Source organism: Dinoponera quadriceps, unplaced genomic scaffold (assembly GCF_001313825.1).
Source record: "Dinoponera quadriceps isolate SergipeBrazil2010 unplaced genomic scaffold, ASM131382v1 scaffold475, whole genome shotgun sequence".
In the NCBI taxonomy this organism is placed as follows: Eukaryota; Metazoa; Arthropoda; class Insecta; order Hymenoptera; family Formicidae; genus Dinoponera; species Dinoponera quadriceps.
The window spans coordinates 1,003,905-1,018,987 of record NW_014554738.1 but is presented as its reverse complement, the minus strand read 5'-3'; the positions used below and the strand labels follow the sequence as shown (position 1 = coordinate 1,018,987).

Sequence of the window (15,083 nt, the reverse complement as noted above, 5' to 3'; positions counted from 1 at the left end):
ATAATTCTTTATATACATGTAACCGTTCTCTTTGTACCAAAACGTAAACTGACCATGTGGCTTATCTTATCAATTTGTTCTCTGAACTTTAAGACATTATTCTTTATTGCAAGTCGTCAACGGGACTGACATTTATATTACGTCCAAATGAAATTTACGGTGACTGCGTGGATAGACAATTTTTCACGAATTATCGATATATTTTGTATCGTTTGTTTTTCTTCGATAAATCAAAAGTTATCCTCGAAATGTCAACATACTTTCCAAGTGGAAGTACTGTTGCGGAAATTGATTAATGTACAAGATATTTAATGATAAGTTCGATGGCAGTCTCATATTTATAAATTTGGTTTTAAAGACAAAAGTCTTACTCTTTTACAAGTGCCCGCGTAAAATTTGTGGATATTATTAAGTGCTTGAATTAATTCTCACTGTTCCCGCTACGAAAACTCATGTTTATTTTAAAAGAACGTTATGTTATATCTTATTCAAAGCATTGTCTTTCATACGGTACAACCTTTTCCCACTTTTTAGACAACAAAAATTCCGCAGTAGAAAATTTCAAGTTTTTTCGAGGCGATCCAGTCATTGAAACATTTATTGACATCTTCGAGAGAACCGAAGTGCTGCTCAGAAATGCCATGCTGCATCGACCGAAACAAATGATAATCTAAAGGAACAACGTCTGGTGAATAGGATTGGTGTGGTAAGACATCCCATCCAAGTGCCTCCAAGATTTTCTTTACTGGTGTTGCAACATGTGGTCTAGCGTGGAGTCGATGTGAAATCGACTATCGAATATTTTTGTCATTGAACCAGCAATTTATAAGTGGTTAAATATTTTGCAGTGTCTCTTTCTCTCAATTCATGTGGTACCCAATTTCCTAGCTTTTTGATTATTCCAATTGTTTTTAAACGTTTGCTAACAAATGACTCATCGACATTTATTGTTTCCGACATGTTTTTGAGCGTCTGACATGAATCTTCTTCCAGTAATATCTTCAACTTTCAAGGTTTCGATGAGCTTCAGCTGCAGTTTCCTTCCATTTGATGTAAAAGATTAACACTTCGCGCAAATTACACTTATTTGGCTCAAATTTCGACATTTTTGATGTAATAAGAAACAATTTTATTGTTGCGATCGTACACTATTATATATTGAATTTTATTAACAGATGGTAAAACTGAAAACTTAAGATTGGTTTAGATATTGAAGTTTTCGACAGTTCTTTATCTACTCGCCGCTAGATGGAGGGAATTTTCCTGTTTATCTAATAGTTAATTATATTATATAAATATAATTGCTATTATATATGATCTAATATTTTCAAGTTGTATTATGTTATAAACAATATCCAACGCTGCATTCGTTTCCTCCCCTTCCCCTCTAGGACGACTTTTGCGCGCGCAGTCTCGTTATTTAATAGCCAGACCTCGCATTTTAGAAGTAACACCTGCATTTTTTCAACTAAAATAATTTGAACATTTTAATAACGAGAAAGATACACATGAAATTTCTTATTATTAGTATGAATTCTTTTATACTTTGTGTTATATAATTAATTTATTATTTACTCTGATCATTATAATGTTCAGTTAAAAATCTAAGAGCAAATGATATCACTGGTTCGCTAAAATATACATTACACATATACATTACATCAATATCCATTTTATATTGACTGGTGTTACATTTTTTCTAATCCTTGTCATTAAATATGCCATTATTTGGTGAATGATATAAGCACAATCTATCTAAATCTAAAGAGATATCGTTAAAGCTCACTATAACTTCCTGTTCGGTCATTGAAGTCACGGAACCCGTAGCTTTGAAAAGAATAAGCGATCACACACAGAATCAAAACCATATGAGTATAGCGGCACAAAATATGAAATGATAATTTTTTTATTATTTAAACAAAATTATCAAACATTATAGTTTGTTTGAACCATTTTAATGAATAGGGTTGTTTGAATTCAACCGAATTTATTAATTCTTTTATCAGAGATATTTTCAATACATACAGAGAAAACGAACAGTAAGAACATATTTTCAATATACTATAATACAAATATTCTTTGTACATTATTCGTAGAACATATCTTGAATGTTCAGAAAACATGCGCAATTTACTGTTATGATATCTTCCGAACATTATCGGAATCTACTTGTTAGGGGCGTAAATGTAAATGCGATATAAATGTGAGTGCGATGAGTGTGAGTTATTCTGTTTTACCATATCTAACGGAAAATCTAAGATATATAAAAATTTTTCTACAAACTTTTCGTATCTTTTCAGATACCTTTAAATTTAATCGGGAATATATGAAAATGTTCATTGAAGTTTCCCTGATTGGAGCTTTGACGCATTCCTTACTGCCCTTACGTATTACTGGAAAAGTATTACTGACTGTGATAAATTGGCCAGTGATAAATTATTACGGTCGGTAATGCTTTTTTACAAGGAAGAGATCACAATTTCGAAAATTTCAATTTTTTTCGTCACATACTGAGCAATGCTCCAATTTATTTCCGTGCATATAATTCTACGCAGCCAGTACGGTGTAATCTTTGCAGAAAGGAGTCGATATTTTGCCAACACAGCTTTTCAAGCAGGGCGATCCCCTTAAAAAGATTGTTTAATGTTTTCAGTGAAAGTCATCTCTCTCTTCTCTTCCCCCCTTTTTCGCTTTCGATACTCGGTCATTCTGCAATATCGGACGCGAATGAGAAATTCGGCGATTTACATGCAGTGATGATTAATCGTGCTCCGTTTCACGATTCATTTCTCGCAGCAGCATCTGCTGCTGGCGGCCGACGTTCGCGAGTGTGTGTGTGTGTGTGTGTGTGTCCACTATCGAGTTTATCAAAATTTCTTTCGTTACTCGCTGACTGTGTACAGCGGATCGGCGTAAACAGCCTGCAGCAGCCTTTCTCTCTTTCTCTGTCACTCGCATCGAAACCGAATGTGATACGAGCAATCTGTCATCCGGCGGTTTTCGCTCGCGACGAAAGTGCCTTGTTCTCCGGCGAACGAAATGAACGGGACCGACGTGCATTACGCGCTGGTGGCTTTCTGGGAGAAGTCCGGCTGCAAGATCGTCGCGGATTATCCCGCGGACCCGGCCTATCGTGCCATCGCCCTCAGCACCGTCGCCGGCCTGAAGACGCTCGAGGACGATAAAATCAGCATCGATCGGGGCAAGTAAGATTTCTCACCACACTCTGCCCTCTCATTTCCTAGCGTAACTCGCATATTCGATCGAAGAAGATCGCGTTTCCCTTCCAGGCGTCCTTGCTTCAGACGCGGCACGTTGCATTCGCGCGATAAGCGTCTCGCGCGGCCGAGAGAGTTGTTTTCCACTCTCGGACATGTCGAGTTGCGTATGCATTAGACGAACGTCAGCGGTTTTTCTCTACACGACTCGCTATGGACTCGCAGGTTCCACTTAACGTTCGCGCGTTCTATCTTTACTTAACATCCAGCGAGATGAGCGAAGATGAGCTCGCGTGGTCGCGAGCGTTGAGTGGAATCCGCTCTGTATGGTTCGCGGAGGGAGTCGTTAAATCAGTGTAACAGGTCGCGACGGGTAATTAATACACAAGCATACGCTTTCGGGCGGTCCCGTGGCCCTTCTCGCTCGCGTCGCTGCCGAACGTGAAGTCCGATTCCACCGCAGGTATACCGCGCACGTGCTGATCGGCGAGCTTCACTACGCCTGCTTGACGTCGAAGTCGGACTGTCCCTCATCGGCGATTCGGCTGGAGTCCTGCTGCCAAGTGTTCTTGGAGAGATTGCGCTCCGTTTATCGGGAGTTACCGATGTTAGCGGACCTCTCAAGGGACCTGACCAATCTCGCGGTGGTGGATCTCTCAAAGCCGTTGAAAAAGATCATCGTAAGTGGAACAAGCCAGGTTTTCTTTTCTTCATTTCAGCAAAATGCATAAAATGACACTATAGACAGAGAGAGAGAGAGAGAGAGAGAGAGAGATAATTCGACGCTGTTTCAGGAAGAGTACAACCAACAAGATGCCGATCCCAAGGTTCTGATCCCAAGGCTGGAGGGTGAATTGGCAGAAATACGTCACGCGCTGATGGACGGAGTGCAGAAGTTAATCGATCGGGGCCAGAAATTGGACGAGCTCGTGCGCAAAACGCAGAGCCTCCAAATTACGGTGAGTCCCCTGAGTATCAGAAGGATCGCATATATGAAATAGAATCAGTGGATCGATCGAAGAAAAAAATGTCCACATATCTCGATTAGATTTCCCGTTAGATACGGTAAAACCGAATAACGCGCATTCATCGCATTCACATTTATATCGCACTCATACTTACATCCCGCACAGGGGTGCTCGTAAAAATGATTCGTAAAATTATTATTACTTCGCGATTGGGGCTATTCGTTGCGAAAGGGTTGAAAATTATTGGATTTCGCGATTCAGCGGCGATTCATCGATCGAATTTCGAACGGTAGTGTCGCTGATTGAAATCCTTCGATCAGCGCGCGTTTAACGTCGCTTTTTTACTGATGAGAGATTTTACCGTTTCGGAACGATTCGTTATTTGTAAACGGCTGTAACAAAGAGAGAAAGAAACAAAGAAAGAGAGAGAGAGATGTACGAAGAAATTAATTATCGTAATCTTATACACCGATTAAGAGGTCGTGACTCACTGACCGCGAGAGAAGGTTATAACAATCATCGAGCGCTATTATTGGCTACGACACATAATACTTCTGAATGTTCCTTTTGCAGTCGCGGAAGGACTTTCATGTGGTGGCGAGGAACCCGCAGAAGAAGAAGAAAAACGTCCTGCTGGCGACCGGTGCGGTAGCCCTGATGTTTGCGTCGACCTCGCTCTTCGTCCTTTTGATGTACATTGGGATCCTGTGATCGATTTCCGCACGGCAGGTGTGTCGTAATAACACCTGAAAACATGTCGTTGGAATTTTTCTAATAAAACACGTCGGAACTGCCGAAGGAACGTACGACGAAGATTTCTTATAACCCTGTCCGTCATCAGCCGCGTTGTATCCTGCAGTCATATTCGCGTTAATTACACGCAATATAATTAGATTATTAAGGTTATTTTTCAACCGTACGCGCATCATCGACTCATTTATTGATAATTCACGCGTACATCAGCTCGACTGTCGAGTTTACCGTCAATTCGCGCGAATAACGCGAATGATATGAACGCGCGTTACGTTCGCCTGTTATCGATTTTCCCTCGCGATCGAAGCTAATCACGTTTCGTTCGCCGGAAAACAGAGGGGTCGTAATCAGTGATCACGTTGAGAACGCTCAACTTTATTGCTTTAAGTTATTGTGCATCACTAAGGTAACATGTTTCTAGTTTCATAAAAAAGGAAGATAAAAAGTAGAATCTGTTCGATTAACCCATGTGCCTTTGCGTTTCCTGACGTCATCGTACTATGTCGTGTGGCAGACATTCGGGACATTTACGTCTCTATAATATGAAATGGATTTGTGACTGAAGTCTGGATTGGCCCCTGCCACTACTCTTTTCTTTAACTCAACGGCCTGGTCGCTCATCGGCATACAATGGTATCCCAATTGTTTTGTGACCATGCGATCGAACTTGCAGCCAGGCAAACATTTTAGAAGAGGTTTAACGGAGAAGCAGATATCTTCTTTCCTCGTCAAGACGTCAGTTCTCAGTAAAGAACACAAAGTAAGTAAGTTGTACCCAGGGCCGCCGTATAGTAAGTTATACCAAGGGTCGCCGTGTGTTTGTTTAACCTTGCCGGTGACAACTTCGCCTGGAGAACTCTCCAACTTAACGCACTTAGCCCGCTTGGCTTCTTCTTTCTCTCGCCTAACGACTTCGTCCTCGTTATCTTTGTCGTAGGCATACAAGACGACGAGATATTTGGATTCCTTCACAACGCATCCTGCCGGTGTAAGCAAGTCATTCTTCTTATGATCGTCCTTGTTACCGCACAAGCCGCGCACGAGTCCGTTATACATATTAGACGCCTGGAATACGAAAGAGATTTGTTTTAAATTACATGTCATACTCTCTAAATTTCTCGAAGTGGAATGCCACTGAAAAATGCTGCGGCGGCATTTCCATTCGAAATTGATATAGCAAAAAGCAAAGTATTGTCTCTCGAGATCGCGAAAGCGTAATTTTCATTCGAACTCAATTTGGACTCGATACGTGCGAAGTTTTTCATCGGTCGGAGCGAATCCTTTCCTGTAGTGGAGTATATATCGGATTCAATTTCGAGGGAAAAATGTTCGCTCGACAATTTAGAGCGGAGAATTTAAATCTGATCGAAAAGTCACTTGAGTTCGAATGACTAGGTTATAATTTTACTTTCCGAGAAAAAGTGTCACTCCCTGAAATTCAGAGTGTCACATTTCGCAGCAGCCACGCAAATCCGCTTTCATTCGCGTCCCAGCAAACATCAACTAACAGTAATACAACATCAATGTTACACCTTCCCACTCAACAATGCAACTGTTACATAACACACGCGTTATATTGCATTTACATTGTTGAGTGGGAAATTATAACGTCGATGTTATGTTACTGTTACTTGGTGTTTACTAATGTTTTCATTTACCTCAATTTGCACGCGCCTCCCGTCGTAATTAATATAGACTCCAGCTATCTTCATAGAAATTCGATATAACTCATACGTTAGTTTTGTAATTAGTATGACTGAGTTTTTGTCATTCTGCAAGACGGCATGATTTCCTTGGAATTTAATAACCTTTCCATTTAGCATAATTACTGTATTCCTGCCGACACTAGCTAACTGGAATATTAAGATCTTCTCGCGATTCAGTATAATTAATTGCCTATGGCCGTTTTCCAATTCTTTAGCCAAAATAGCTACGTTCGTGTCCTCCGGCATAGCCTCAATTTTGGTGATAATATCGTAATTCAGACTGGTGCTCAGACTGTAATTCTTCAGGCTAGGGCTGATCATCAGCACATATGGAATTCCTCTCAATTTGACGGGGTATTCCAATCCGTCGAAAGTTAAAACCTTATTTCTACCGAGTGTGCATTGTTCTGTAGGTGAGAAAATATATCAGTTATACATTGCAGTAAAGGACACTCGCAAATGGTTACGACGGAATTTTTACGAAGAAACATAAGAGACGTGCTTTCTACTTGTTTATACTGGCAATAACTGTGTAGATGCGCTCGCGAAATGATTCAGGAGAAAAGGAAGAAAAGACTAAAGATTCAAACGTGAATGTGTTTCTGCGTGCGCGGGCACGTGTAACAAAAGGAAAATTGGAACATGGAACAAACAGTTGCTGCGCTGCAATTCGTGCGCCGTCTCGCTCACGAATAAATATACGTTCTGTCGGTACATCGAAATTTATGACTATTATTACTATCGATATATGAAAATATTCCCGGGAGTTCTTATTATTTCGCATAAAATTTTCAAGACTCATTCGTCTCTTTAATACCAAGTGACAAGTTCAACTTACTCTTCACCAACTCTAAAGAAGGCAAATCGGAATTGTCCAAGATGGTGTTAATGATAAGCTTCGGAGTAGATACGGTGAGGTTCAGCATATCTTTAGGCAACTTCTTTATTTTCAGACCGATATCGCTCGTCTTCAAAGAATATTCGTTTATCGGCTCAGTTACGCCTATTTTCCAGCCAGGAAGCAAAACGTTACCGAGCAGTCGAATAAGCTGGTTGTATATATTTTCGAATTCTACCGGATCCATTTTCGCCGTCAATGATATATCATCCCTCGTGTCGATGGACTCACAGACTTCCCGGGTGTTCGTCAAACCCAAGTTGCCTTCTGCCATCTCTTCCTTGGCCTTCCGGTATTTCTCGGATTTCGCTAATTTTTCCATCACTTCCAAACTTTGTACTGTACGCCCTTCCAAACGAACATCCTTCCCGTCACTGCAAGATTCCCCGTAGCGTACTAATAAATCCACTCCATCCTCTTTCAGGGACGTTACATTCAACGTTGGACAAGCAGACGGAGTGCCATATAGCTCTCCTATGGCGCAAATCGCCGACACATCCGAACCACGAAGATGGCATCGACCATACAATTTGCCGTACAGGAGCGGCTCCAATTCCATTACGCCTCCTTCGCATTTGTATTGAACCTTCTTGTCCCCCAGTTTAGCATGAACTTCGACCTTATGCACAACGGCCGGAACGTTGTCCTCCTTTTTAAATGTATAGCTCATTTCTCTCGTTAGCGTGTTCAACAACTCAGGCCTTTCTTGTGAACTGTCGGGCGAATTTGTCCTGTTATAACTGAGGAAAGCGGATAATTTGTAGTCTTCCAGCGAGTCCACCGTCACATCTATCTTTTTGTAATTGTAATTCGTGGTAGCTATGTAACTCATTAATCGTTGGTACAAGTTGCCATTTACTAATGTCTCGTAGTTGTAAGCATAGAAATTATCGGTCACATGTGTGATGGTAATCTTTCCCAACTTTGTTACTTGTGACTGGAGTTTCCCGATCTGTACTTTTTGCGTGTTTTTGTCGACATATATAGGTTCAAAAGAGCAGGTCTCGGTTTTCCCAGTAAATGGAATGATGCTGTGGTGAAGCACCGTATTACGCGTTAAACCTGGCAGTGGTTTGTAATCTAAGTTTAAGGTTTTCTCGGTCCAATCCATGTTCACAGTGATATTTCCTGACCCATGTAGTTGGGTATTAAAATCAATACCGGAAATGTAATATTGCTTTTCGAAAGGTGCCGTAAAGCCGATTCTGCTTATGACTTTTCCGCTCAACAGTACATTTAAATCGGCGCTTACTTTCATATTCACCGGCTTCGTCTCCCCTTTTATATGCACATCATTCTTGAGAGAAACCAATGCGGGAGTCTTCAGGTGATAACTTACGGGCACACCCATTTCGTTGGGATAAAACAATGATACTTCCCAGTTTACTAATGAGTTCAGGTGAAAGTACGGACGTTCGTCGACCCGATGTCTTCCGTAAAGTTTTAAAGTCTCTGTAATGCAACGACAAGTAACGATTTATATTTCTTCATAGGTGAGGCGCGCGTTTACAAGTGAAATTCATCAGACTTACCGTTCATTAAGTTTTGCACTGTGTAATTGTCGAAGGGAAGGAGATACACTCCATATGGGTTTCTGCTGACGATTAATCCCTCTAGCAAACTTTTATTGACTCTGATATCGAGATTGCTAACTACTTCGTCAACCGTCGTTGGCTTTGCGGGCTCATCATTTGGTAGAAACATCTCTTTCAACGTGTCCATTAACGTCGTCAAATCCGTTACGCCGTACCCAAATTCCAAATCGGGCGGCGATAAGGAGGAAGAGTTAAGTCCCACTTGTAAGTTAAGAAAATCGGGAATGATCGACCTACTGCCATCGAGAGTATTCAAGTTAAACCAAGTGGAGAAGTCCTTCCCCGTAGACGTATAATCGTGACCGTGGTTCAAAGCCTGTCCGACAACGACTCGAATATGCCGATTCAGCAGCTTCCATACGATACGCGCGTTCTTAGCGACCTCACGGTACTGAGGCAGCCGTGAATTAGCGAGACTCCTTAAGCCGGTTTTAATAGCGCTGTTCACATACGGACATGTCTCGTAATTGGTCCTGTCCGCCAAACGCTGCAATATGCGCAGAGATGGGTAGCTGTTCAGCAACATCCCGACCGCCACAACTCGTATTCTGGAATTCTCCTCCTGGTTTTGGAATATCCTGTAGACAATCGGTCGGATGAGGTTCGGCTGCACTTGACTCAGCGTCGTTAACGACATGATCATTCTCATTCGTTGGAATGTGGTTACGTTATATTTCCCCTCTAAATATGGCTTGAGCACTAGGATAACATTCGGGTGGGCTAGGTTACCCAAAGCTTCAGTATACGTCAGTATTCGGCTGATATGCTTCTCCTCGTAAGCTTTCTTTAGCTCGTTGGACAGATAGGGAATATAAGTATTGATCACCCATTTTGCATCTTCACGTGTGATTAATTTGCCGTACACACGCGTGAAGTAGAGATCTTTATAATACCCGCCCATGACGTAGCGGATTAGTTCGGAGAAGGCGAAGGGTGCAGTGGAATTCAAATACAGCTGGTCCTTCAGTTTCGGGTCCTTGATAAGTTCCTGTCAACAAAAGTCGGACTGTACGTGCTGGTGAAGTGAATCGATCCATGATTCGCGACGAAGTGGCGAGATCCGTTACGAGGAGATGACGCGAGCCTCGTTGTTCGGAGGGAGGATTATAGTTAAAATAGCCACAGAATTTTGTAACCGGCATATCGATATGTCGTTCCTTAATTTATTATCTTTCCGTATCATATGTGGTATGTGTGAATGTGTATATATAGGGTGTGCCCAATTCTCACGACTTCAATTTTCCCGAACGGTTCAAAGTCAATTTCTCCACGGAGAAAATGTCGAGGACGGTACGTGTGATCTAAAAATCGGGATCTACTGTTAAACAATTTATTATATCCCTCTACCGACAGTCTATTCTCGCACTATCGGGAAACATGACAAGATTGAAGGAGTTTATCAAAGAAAGAAGCTATACGGGGCACGTTTCCTCCGCGTACTCTGTCCTTGTGATTGTCTCACGTGAAAGGATACTCACATAAAACGCGTCTATATATTTCATCGTGGGTGCGCGCACGGTCCTGGGAAGTCGAGAAACGATCTGCGCCGCTTCGAAGTCCGTAACCATCTTCGATGTGATCCACCAGCGTATGGTCAAGAAAGCAGGCCCTGTCCCAGCCTGCGTTACAGCATCCTGGAGGATCTTCCATTTGACTATCCTTATCTCATCTTTCTGATGCCTTACGTCCCAAGGAAACAGAGTATTCGTGAGATTCTTTAAATCTGTCTCATTTAGAAGACGCAGGACATCCGTCAGGATCGTGAACTTCTCCAACGTGTTTTGCTCCAGTATATTATCGGTAATTATTTCTTCTGCAATCTTGCGGTTCAACAAAATAGCTTGATATAACAAGTCAGTTTTGTTTATCAGGACGCCAAGTCTCGTACCACTCGCTGGTTCGTCACTTTCCCCGGACTTCGAATCAAATTCTAAATCGCGGAGTACAGATTCGGTCCATGTGTCGTCCAGACTCGAGTTACTGTAAATATACGTTAGGTTCCCTACGGACTTGACATCCGTGGGGATCACCGGCCATTGTTTGATAGAAACCCTTTGAACCAGAGTCATGTTCAACATAGTCAAGACGTCGGTAGTCATGAGATCCTTACACTCGGGTCTGACATGTATCTTATTCTTCGTTACGCTCAACCGAATGGTATAATGCTCTTTATTATACGAGAAGATCATATTAGTCTTGGCCGTTCTCTGTAACAGTCGTAACAACAGTTGATTAATCTCTCACCTGCCCTGTCACTGTCCGCTCAGGACATGTTCGTACGTGACGCGATTCTTCCACTTAAGTTAGGAGTTTCTCTCCCCCGGAGAATAACAAATCGTATTCTGGCCTGCGGATTACGTGTCTGTGAAAATTCAACTCACCACAACAAATTTGTCGAACTCGCTTTTCCCCCTCGTCACAGCAAACTGGTACATCGGCAGCTGACTGCAATTACCGAAGTCTTTGTTCTTCATGACATCTATGTATTCATCGTTCTCGAGATCCGGAATAGGTACTAGGTGTACTTTTTCAGACACATCCTCGGTCAACGGTATTATGTCGTAGGTAGTATCGCAATCGCCACTGACGGATTGCTCCCGGACCGTATACGTTACGTAGTCATTTTTCGTAGGCATCTTAGGTATCACTATGAGTTCCTGCGGACTTCTAAGTTCTAAATCCTCACTGTACTGCAGTTGGCTCAACATACCTTTGACTATGTTCACTTCCCACATAGGTACGCCCGGGTTAGCAAACATTTCCAATATTCTTCCGCTAATGAATTTAACTTTGTAGGGTTTCTGTGACAACGGCATGTCGACGTAATCTAATCTATTCTTTTCATCAATGTCTTCATCCCAGGAAGAAGCTATTTCAGTGTGAAAGCTTGCATATTTGTTGTTGCGTACTTCCACTACCATGGTGCCTTCTTCCACTATATAAAGTAACAAGTCGCCCTTCGTTAGAAGCCCAGAGAACTGTCGAGATGCCGTATTCGCGCCCGTCATAGCTCGAGTTTGTACGTGGTAGCGATACAAACGTCCCTTTTCCCATATTGCCGCATTGGCCAGAGCCGTCCCGGCTGTCGAAAGAAAAGAATCGTCACGTATGTTTATTTCTTCTATTGAGGTAAGTTATAATAATTCAGACGTGTATTTTATTGACGGATTGTGTCGAGAAATTCTGCCCGTGCTGTTCCAACACTGGTGTATAATTCGTGCAGAGTTTCTCACGTAAGTTTTTATGAGAAAGATACAGATAAAGAGAAAGAGAGAAAAAGAAAGACCAAACTTCTCCATTGCTATTAATTTGTACATGGTAAGGCAGAAATTGCTTTAAGTACAGATCATAAGTTAGAAAATGAAATTATTTTGAATTTCCGTGAAAGCTGCCGCTATCCGACTTGACGATACTCACCGAGAAGAAAAAGGGCGAAATGAACCCACATGATGATGTTATGTGGCGAATACCCAAAGCGAAATGAGAGCTTTCTCTCATTGATTGAATTTATATACATCATATGCTAACTCAGCATGACCCGCCCCCGATGGCCACTGATTTAGATTCCGTGGCCGCACGAACTTGTAACTGTATCATTTACGCATGATGTACTTTTTCTGACCTTACACACGATAAATTGCATACTTGCGACAACCGCAACATGGTTGAGAAAGTGACGGCGAGGTCGCGACATAGAATTTCCGGTCAGAACTTCGATTCCTCTCAATCATGTTATTCCCGTTGCATCCTGGTCGATCGGAAAAAATCGACACATTTTGCAATCTCTGCACGGATTTATCAATTGAATTAAAATTAAATGCAATTTACTTTCTAGTTATGGTACTAATGAAAAAGAAAATAAGTCTGTCAGGTGAAGTTTCCATGGTAATCATGAAAAAGCCGAGAAATCCCATCGGTAATGAAAGAGTTTAAATTTTATGGAGGAGAAAGTTCTCGCTAAATATTCGAGGAATCTAATCGATATCATAAAGTATGGTAACTTCAATATTTAAAAGATGCTGTTTATACGTCTAACACTTTATATAATTCCAATTTTTATGTATTTCTAATCGTACGGATTTTTCCTTTTTTTTCGTCGATAGAAACTGCAAGCTCTCAAACTTGCATATATCCAATGGCAGATTTGGGTAACTTAATTTTTATTTTTTACTACGTTACAAATCAAAAGTTAATGACATATGAACTTAATTAACTTAATTAGTTAAATTAAAGCATATAAACTCAATAATATATATGAACTTACTGGATTTAGTTAAATTAAAGTCATTTAAACAAAAAATTTACTTAAAAGTTATTTTAAAATGAAATTAACATATATGTATACACACACACACACATATATACACACTTACTTGTGTTCTTGTATGTTTGTTTTACTTAATTAATTATTTAATTATAGATTGAATTTATGTAAAATAATGAAAGATTAAGTACGTACTGACTGTTTTACTCTCAGGACTCTATAAATAAGAATATCATTACTCAGAGAAACGAAAAAAATTATGTTGGCAATGTATTTAATGTTTTTTATATTTTATATTATGTTCTATAAGCAGCCCGCAATGATTTTAATACTGATAAATTATTTTAACTTATATAAATATAGTTATATAAATACCCTTATATAAATAATATATAAATAATATATAAGAATAACTTATATAAATATACTTATATAAATATAGTTCATACGTTGATGTTAATGTATTTGAAATTAATTAGTTTAAATTAAAAGTTAATTCTTTTAAAATTAAAAGTTATTAACTGTTTAACTGATTAATTAGTTATTAACTCAATTTTGCCTAATGCATTTGTTGCATAAATAGAGTAATGAATCGCGCGTGAGCTTACGTTGCCGGTCGCACATTTCTATTTTAGAATGACGAGCGACGGAGAATCTTGTAGCGGATGTTATGTAAACTTATGCTCTTTTAATAAATTATAAAAGTTAATAATATCAAATCTTGCTTTTCAGGTCGCGACATATCGTTGTCGGCGGTGGGAGATATTTTCTAATGATGATTACGCGAACAGGAAGTCTACGAGTGAAATAACATTTCCGTTACTCCCGAGATAGTCACTTTCTCAATTGATCATGATAAGTCCTTGAACTTATCACTTAAAAACTAAATCATTCGTGCAAGCCAGAAGATATTATGAATGGACGATAAATATTACATACGCAATGATCGTTATTACTTCATCCGTTGATTAAATCAAATTTTATAATGTTTTATTAGGAAATATCTAAGGCCCACATAAATTTGCGTAAAATGATATTTATATACAGAGTAAGTCACTTAAAAACGGCCGCCCGAATAACATCCACAGTTTTGAAGATAGGAAAAAATGCTTGAAGTAAAAGTTGCTTAGTAGTAGTTGCTCAGTTAGCTCGAGGAGGACATATTTTGATAAAAAATTTGACTTTAAGTGGAGGCATCAAGGCGTCAAATGAAAGTTAACTTCATTTTTTTAATGGAATTATATAGTTTCTTTTTTAACATAAATTGATTCCTAGTCATTCCTAGTAGTCACTTTTTGACGGTCTTATCCTAGTATTTTGATTCGCAGAATGAACGGAGGAGTTGATTTGTGTTAAAGAAACTATTTGATTTTATTTAAAAAAATTTAAATAAAGTTGCTTTGAACATTTCTTCCTATCTTCAAAACTGTAAATGTTATTCGGATTGCCGGTTTTAAGTGACCCGCTTTGTAAAATATAAAATTTGATCTCTCTATATATGCTTATATAGCACACAATTTTAAAAGTTTAAACGTCTTTCAAAAGTCTAAAAATATAGGATACTTTAAGGCATCTTTGAAACATCTTTTCAAAGTTTATACTATGTTTAGGTATGTGTAAAATAAACGTATCCTATGTGTTACATTCACATCTCATCAGAAATGTTTTAATCAACAGAAAT

General features: G+C 39.9%; 2 protein-coding genes across 2 annotated transcripts; one reads left to right on the top strand and one right to left on the bottom strand.

Moving 5' to 3' along the window:
* The first annotated feature begins 3,039 nt into the window (after positions 1-3,039).
* Positions 3,040-5,316, top strand: LOC106741191. Its single transcript, XM_014612915.1, has 4 exons — positions 3,040-3,206; positions 3,682-3,898; positions 4,013-4,177; positions 4,760-5,316. Exons 1-4 carry the CDS (start codon positions 3,040-3,042, stop codon positions 4,895-4,897), a joined length of 687 nt encoding a protein of 228 aa, XP_014468401.1. The 3' UTR covers positions 4,898-5,316.
* Positions 5,294-12,662, bottom strand: LOC106741188 (vitellogenin-2-like). Its single transcript, XM_014612912.1, has 7 exons — positions 12,556-12,662; positions 11,520-12,220; positions 10,617-11,345; positions 9,076-10,126; positions 7,484-8,995; positions 6,598-7,052; positions 5,294-6,004 (listed from the first exon to the last, which is right to left on the bottom strand). Exons 1-7 carry the CDS (start codon positions 12,656-12,658, stop codon positions 5,438-5,440), a joined length of 5,118 nt encoding a protein of 1,705 aa, XP_014468398.1. The 5' UTR covers positions 12,659-12,662; the 3' UTR covers positions 5,294-5,437.
* Positions 12,663-15,083: the final 2,421 nt, after the last annotated feature.

Coding starts and splice junctions, on each gene's coding strand:
- LOC106741191 (XM_014612915.1), top strand. CDS start 3,040: ATGAACGGGACCGACGTGCATTACGCGCTGGTGGCTTTCTGGGAGAAG. Junction 3,899..4,012: donor AGCCGTTGAAAAAGATCATC/GTAAGTGGAACA, acceptor ACGCTGTTTCAG/GAAGAGTACAACCAACAAGA. Junction 4,178..4,759: donor CGCAGAGCCTCCAAATTACG/GTGAGTCCCCTG, acceptor TTCCTTTTGCAG/TCGCGGAAGGACTTTCATGT.
- LOC106741188 (XM_014612912.1), bottom strand. CDS start 12,658: ATGATGTATATAAATTCAATCAATGAGAGAAAGCTCTCATTTCGCTTT. Junction 8,996..9,075: donor AGTGCAAAACTTAATGAACG/GTAAGTCTGATG, acceptor GTTGCATTACAG/AGACTTTAAAACTTTACGGA. Junction 6,005..6,597: donor GGAGGCGCGTGCAAATTGAG/GTAAATGAAAAC, acceptor TTCGTATTCCAG/GCGTCTAATATGTATAACGG.